Source organism: Lolium perenne, chromosome 6 (assembly GCF_019359855.2).
Source record: "Lolium perenne isolate Kyuss_39 chromosome 6, Kyuss_2.0, whole genome shotgun sequence".
NCBI lineage: Eukaryota > Viridiplantae > Streptophyta > Magnoliopsida > Poales > Poaceae > Lolium > Lolium perenne.
Window position 1 is genome coordinate 100,238,396 of NC_067249.2, and position 7,216 is coordinate 100,245,611.

Here is a 7,216-nt window from a genome sequence, read left to right on the forward strand (position 1 = left end):
AAAGTGCTTTGAGTTGCATTTTTCTGTTAAAAAAGTGCAATTGCACTTTTCTGCCAGAAATGTGCAACTGAACCGAGTTGTATTTTTCTTTAAACTGGAGTTGCACTTTTCTGAGGTGACTGAGACTTAACAAAATCTCAGTCAACTAAGACATAGGCACACGCTTAAAATATCGACTTAACAAAAAAAAAAAAGGTGTGAAGCCTGTTTTCCAAAGCGATTGTTCACAGCCGGCATGCGAGATCCATGCGCGCAGATGGACACGACCTCAGGTGAGGTGGCCCTCGTGTCCTCTCGACGGCCAGTTCCTTTGTGTTGTGCCCGATGAAACCCCGTTGCTCAGCGTGACTCTATCTTGTGCTTCGCACGTGTCAGCTCGCCTGCACACGCGTCGCAGTGTCAGTCTCCGTGTGCCGCGTCAACCTCGACCGATCCAAGCCTAGCCGCTTTAGCGGCAACATTTAAAGCGTGCGTCGCCATGATCGCCGTCCGATCAGTGAAGATTGAAGAAGACGTACTGCGCGAAGCCACTCGCACTCCCAGCACCACCCTACCACAGCAAGCTCCACGAACGTACTAGTCCTACTCCTAATCCAGCTTGCCCCGCGCGTCCTTGATCGCAATGGCGTCGCAGCAACAGAACCGGAAGGACACCACGTCGAAGCAAGACGAACGCCACGACCTTGACCTGAAGGAGATCGGCAAGTACCGCGCGGAGGCGCAGCAGAACTCCACCGACGCCATCCGTGCCGCCCAGGAGCGGTACAACGAGGCCAACAGGAAGCTGCAGGCGGGCGGCGGCGCGGCGCACGGCGCCAAGGGTGGAACCGTGACGGTGACCCAGGCTCCCGGCGTCACGGCGGTGGTCTCTTGCCAGGAGAGCAAGAACCATCCTTCCAAGCAGGAGACGAGCCCTGCCGCGGCGCACGGGCAAGGCGCCACGACGGCGTCATCTCGGGGTACACAGAAGCAGCACGCCACGAAGCAGAAGGAGAGTCGCGGGCATGAGACCTCTGGCCACGATGAGGCCGGGAGGCACCGCGGCGAGGAGCAGAAGAGCTCGGCGGACGCCCACGCCGGCAGCCACGACATGGTCAAAGAGCGCGGCTCGACCGGCGTCAAGGACACTGCCACGCAGACGCTTGGCTCCGCGGGTGACCAGGCTGCCGCCAAGGGCGAGCAAGCCAAGGACGTCGCCGCGCGCGGCGCGGGGCTCACGGCGGAGAAGACGAAGGAGGCCACGGGCACCGCGGCGGAGTACGCGAAGCAGACCGCCGCGAAGACCAAGGAGGTCACGCTCGCCGCGGGCGGGACGGCTGCGGAGTACGCGAAGCAGGCCGCGGTGAAGGCCAAGGACGTCACGGCGAGCACCGGCGGGTCCGGCGGGACGGCCGCGGAGTACGCCAAGACGGCCGCCGAGAAGGCGAGGGAGGCGGCGCTGGCGGCCGGCAAGACGACGGCCGGGTACACGCAGCAGGCGGCGGTGAAGGGCAAGGACGTGACGCTCTCCACCGGCCAGACGGCCGCCGAGTACGCCAAGACGGCGGCCGAGAAGGCGAAGGACGCCGCGCTGGCTGCGGGGAAGACGACGGCCGGGTACACGCAGCAGGCGGCCGTGAAGGCCAAGGACGTGACGCTGTCCACCGGCGCGCAGGTGGCGCAGAAGGCGAAGGAGGTGACCGCGGACACGGCGCAGAAGGTGGCGGTGTACGCCAAGGAGACGGCGGAGCAAGGGAAGGCCGCCGCTGCCAGGGCCGAGGAGAAGGCGCAGGAGGCCGCGGCCCGCGTCGCGGACAAGGCGGAGGAGCCAGGCTTTGACACAAGCGTGCAGGCTAAGGGGTCGTCTGTGAAGGACGCAACCGGTTCCATGGCGCAGAAGGCCAGTGACAGGGCTGCGTACATGAAGGAGTCGGTGAAGGACGCGGCAGGAGGCACGGCGGAGAAGACACGCGACATGACTGCACAAACCAAGGGCAGGGCCGAGGACACAACCGGAGACATGAGGGATAGGACAGGAGGCGTGACTGCCCAGGTGAAGGACTCGGCCGGAGCCATGGCGCAGAAGGTCAGTGACACGGCTGCGTACATCAAGGACTCGGTGACGGGCGCAGCTGGACGCACGGTGGAGAAGTCCAGGGACGTTGGGTCGCAGGCAGGGGAGGCAAAGAACAGAGCGGTGGAGACCGGCAAGAACGCCACCACCGGCGGCGGCGCGTCGGAGACGGCCAAGGCAAAGGTACAAGCGACGTCGTGGCATGCCACAGGTGTTGGATGCCGTGATGTTTTCGTATGCCTGATATAACTGATAGGCTCAGTTGTGAATTGTGATCCATGCAGGCTGAAGGTACCGAAGAAGACACGACGATAGTGGGCGACGTCCTGGAGGCGGTGGGCGCGACCGTGTACGGGATAGCCAAGCACACCAAGGGGATCGTCGCCGGTGAAGAGGAGCTCATCCCCGTCAAGGGAGGAGATCAGGCGGCCAAGATGGAAGGCAGGGACAAGTCTGATTAAGCGGATCCACACGGTTGGCACGTTGCACTTTGTCTAGATACGTTGCTACATGAAGTATGTTAGTAGTGTATAGGGAGTGTTAGCTTGGGTTGAATAATGTTCGCGTGTGATCTTTTACGTGAAGTAAGCAGGACTGCAGGACTACGTTAATCGCGTGAAAGAATCAGCTCTTCTTTGTATTATGTAGTACGGAGTACTAGTGGAATGCGAATCAGCTATTATGTAGTACTAGTGGAATGCCCCTGAGTTGCCATGAGCTACAAACTCTTTCTGTCATCCTACATTTCTCTGTGCAAATCCAACTATAGTAAAATAAAGTAAAGACATTTTATTTAGGTTATGCCGACAACTCTATTAGAGCATCTCCAGCAGCATCCCCAAAGAGATCTAGGACGCGCCGAATAAAAAACGTTTCCCGCGACCTTCCCCAAAGTTTCTTTTTTATCCGTTGTAGCCTAATATAGTGTTCGGTGCCTTGATCAGCCTGTCTTTCCTACAGGGGACAGCTCCGGCACGCCGAACACAACAAAAAGCGAGGCGAAAGCCACATCGCACCTCTCCCGTTTCTGTCCTCCCAAACATATTTGACCTCCTATCTTGCCGATTTATTTCTCCCTCATGTTGTCGCTACTCTGTTCCTCCCGCCATCGCTACCCTCACCCCATCCACAGCGTCGCCAACAACCCCCAAAAATGGCTAAGAAAGCGGCCAAGAAGCCGCCAGGCAATGAGACGAAAGGGTGAAGGCGCCCTTCGTGAAGCCGCGGAAGGCGCTGGCTCCAAAGAAGAAGCCAGAAGGCTGGACCGATGATCAGTGGCATCAAGACTGTCTACGTCGGAAGATGTCGTCGGAAGATGTCGACGACGGAGCGTAAGGGACGAAGGGCGGCGCAGCTGGAGAAGAAGGCGTTGACGGCGCGCGTGCGCACCAACACGCGCTTGCCGGGTGTATCGCTGCCACCAACACGAGCCCATGGAGTACGTCGGCGCCGGTGTACATTCCGGGAATGGTCTCTCCGTCGACATCCGGGTTCTACAACGACGGCCACTCCGCCACTCCCGGGTACGTGACGCCAAACTTATCGCCGCACTACCAGGATACGTTGTCGCATGGCGACTTCAACCCCAACGTCGTCTTCTACTTCTCGGCGTACGAGCAAGCGCCCCAGTGCGAGCCAGGACCCGGTGCGGATTGCGCCCTGATACGTCCATTTTGCATCACTATTTTATATCATAATTTACTGTTATTCATTGATATATTTCATATTTAGAGATGATACTTATGTTATTTCATCTATTTTGCATGTTTCATGATCATTAGAGAATCGCGCACCGGAGTCAGGATTCTGCTGGAAAAGGCACTGTCAGAATGCAATAATTCGGAAGATCAACAATTGACGGAAATTACATGGAAAATCTTATTTTTCCAGAAGACGGAGATAGCCAAAAGGAGGAGCCGAGGAGGGCCGCCATGGGCCCCCCATAGGCCGGCGCGGGCCCAGGCCTGGCCGCGCCGTCTTGTGGGGATGGGGCCCACAGCCCCCTCTGGCCTCCTCTCCTTCGCGTATTTCTTCGTCCCGAAAACCTAAGCTCCAGAGGATAGTCGCGAAGAGTCACAGCCGCCTCTGCGAGGCGGAAAACACCAGAGAGAAAAGAGCTCTCCGGCAGGCTGAAATCTGCCGGGGAAATTCCCTCCCGGAGGGGGAAATCGACGCCATCGTCACCATCATCGAGCTGGATATCATTGGGATCATCATCACCATCATCATCACCGCCATCTCCACCGCTGCACCTCGTCACCGCTGTAACATCTAGGGTTGAATCTTGATTGTTTGATAGGGGAAACTCTCCCGGTATTGATTTCTACTTGTTATTGATGCTATTGAGTGAAACCATTGAACCAAGGTTTATGTTCAGATTGTTATTCATCATCATATCACCTCTGATCATGTTTCATATGATGACTTGTGAGTAGTTCGTTTAGTTCTTGAGGACATGGGTGAAGTCTAAATGTTAGTAGTGAATTATGTTGGGTAATATTCAATGGTTTGATATTTAAGTTGTGGTGTTATTCTTCTAGTGGTGTCATGTGAACGTTGACTACATGATACTTCACCTTTATGGGCATAGGGGAATACATCTTGTATTCGGTTGCCAATTGCGGGGTTGCCGGAGTGACAGAAACCTAAACCCCCGTTGGTATATCGATGCAGGAGGGATAGCAGGATCTCAGAGTTTAAGGCTGTGGTTAGATTTATCTTAATTACTTTCTTGTAGTTGCGGATGCTTGCAAGGGTATAATCACAAGTATGTATTAGTCCTAGGAAGGGCGGTGCATTAGCATAGGTTCACCCACACAACACTTATCAAAACAATGAAGATTAATCAGCTATATGAAGCGAAAGCACTAGACTAAATTTTCGTGTGTCCTCAAGAACATTTGGTCATTATAAGTAAACAAACCGGTTTGTCCTTTGTGCTAAAAAGGATTGGGCCACTCGCTGCAATTATTTCTCTCGCATTTTACTTACTTGTACTTTATTTATATGCTATATCAAAACCCCCTGAATACTTGTATGTGAGCATTTACAGTGAATCCTTCATCGAAACTGCTTGTCAACACCTTCTGCTCCTCGTTGGGTTCGACACTCTTATTTATCGAAAATACTACGATACACCCCCTATACTTGTGGGTCATCAAGACTATTTTCTGGCGCCGTTGCCGGGGAGTGAAGCGCTATTGGTAAGTGGAATTGGTAAGGGAAACTTTTACTGTTCGTGCTTATTTTATTTCTGGATGCTGCTATAATTCATTATGGAGATATCTTCTCTTGAATTTCTATTTGGAAAATCTACTACTACTGCAAAGGTAGTGGATGAAGCGCCAGGTGAGAAAGAGGTTCCATACAAAATACCTATGAAAATTATTGAACGTGTTGTGGATAACCGCTATGAAGGGGATGGAACTGTCCATCCTGGAGATCATTTACTGTTCTTACATGAATTATGCGGTTTATTCAAGTGTGCAGGTATTGCTATGGATGAAGTTAGGAAGAAACTATTCTCTATATCGCTATCTGGTAAAGCGGCGCATTGGTATAAATTGCTGAAAAATGGGGATTCTCTTGATTGGAATGATATTGTGCCTCTATTTTATTCTAAATTCTATCCCCCAAGTGAAATTCACAAAGACCGGAACCGCATATATAATTTCTGGCCTCATGATGGAGAGAGTATTGCCCAAGCATGGGGGAGATTGAAGTCTTTAATGCTCAAATGCCCCATTCATGAGCTTCCTGGTAATATTATCATTGATAATTTCTATGCAAGACTTTCTTTTCAAGATAAGACCTTGCTGGATACTTCTTGTTCTGGATCATTTACACGCAGCAACAAAGAAGAGTTTAAGAGGGACCTTCTTGATCGGATTCAGGAGAATACTGAAGGATGGGAGAACGACAAAGGTAGAGAGTCAGGTATAAACTATGATTATAAATGCATTGAAGTTTTTATGGATACTGATAAATTTCGTAATATGAGTGCTACTTATGGTCTTGATTCTCAAGTCGCTGCAAATCTTTATAAAGCTTTTTCCTCTCATTTTGAATTGCCTAGGAAGAATTTTGATAAGTATCATGAACCGTAAGATAAAATTGATTCATCTATAAATAAATGTGTTGTAATTGAAACTGTTGATCATGTTCTTCCTGAAGCTTATATTGAAGAAACTCCTTTCCCTGCTAAAATGAAGGAGTATTCTGTTATAAATAGTGCGGTTAATAAAAGTGCAAAGAAACCTATAGAACCTGAAGAGCAAATAAAGGTTGAACCTGCTATTGCAATAGTTAAAGATCTTGTGACTGAAAATGTGGAAGATGGTCATATTATTTTCTGTGAAGATGCTTCTAATATTGTTTCGCATCCTAATAAGTCTAGGAAAACTAGTGTTCCTATGCTCTCTGTTAGAATTGGTGATCATTGCTATTATGGTTTATGCGATATTGGTGCAAGTATCAGTGCTATTCCTTATGAGCTTTACACGGAGTTCATGCATGAAATTGGTTCTTGTGAACTTGAAGATATTGATGTGGTTATTCGGCTAGCTAATAGAGAAACTATCTCTCCAATTGGTATTGTTCGAGATGTGGAAGTTCTATGTGGTAAGATTAAATATCCTGCTGACTTTTTAGTACTTGGTTCTGCTGCTAGTAAGTCTTGTCCTATTATTTTTGGTAGACCTTTTCTAAATACTTGTGGAGCTGTTATAGATTGCAAGAAAGAGAAAATTGTGACTAAATTTGCTGGTGAATCTTATGAGTTTAATTTCTCCAAATTTGCCAAAACTCCTTATAAAGCTGATTTGCCTAATAATGATTTTAGAGTTGAACAATGTGCATCTATTGCTCTTGCTCCTAATAATCCTTTGCAGCAACATTTGGAGGATAGTGAGAGTGAAGTCTTTAGGGAAGAAAGAAATGAGCTTGATGAAATTTTCCTTCGTCAACCTATTCTCAAACATGATTTGCCGGTTGAAGATCTAGGTACAACACCACCACCAAAGGAAGATCCTGTTTTTGATTTAAAACCATTACCTGATAATCTTAAATATGCTCATATTGATGATAAGAAAATATATCCTGTTATTATTAGTTCTAAGCTTTCAGAGTTTGAGGAAGAAAGGTTGTTGGAAATATTGAAGAAAC

General features: G+C 49.8%; 1 protein-coding gene across 1 annotated transcript; it reads left to right on the forward strand.

Moving 5' to 3' along the window:
* Positions 1-496: 496 nt before the first annotated feature.
* Positions 497-2,795, forward strand: LOC127307415 (uncharacterized). Its single transcript, XM_051338137.2, has 2 exons — positions 497-2,236; positions 2,338-2,795. Exons 1-2 carry the CDS (start codon positions 623-625, stop codon positions 2,512-2,514), a joined length of 1,791 nt encoding a protein of 596 aa, XP_051194097.1. The 5' UTR covers positions 497-622; the 3' UTR covers positions 2,515-2,795.
* Positions 2,796-7,216: the final 4,421 nt, after the last annotated feature.

What these genes read in the sequence shown, in the direction of transcription:
- LOC127307415 (XM_051338137.2), top strand. Translation starts at nt 623, where the DNA reads ATGGCGTCGCAGCAACAGAACCGGAAGGACACCACGTCGAAGCAAGAC. An exon ending in CGGAGACGGCCAAGGCAAAG is followed by an intron (nt 2,237 to 2,337) that starts GTACAAGCGACG and finishes TGATCCATGCAG; the next exon opens with GCTGAAGGTACCGAAGAAGA.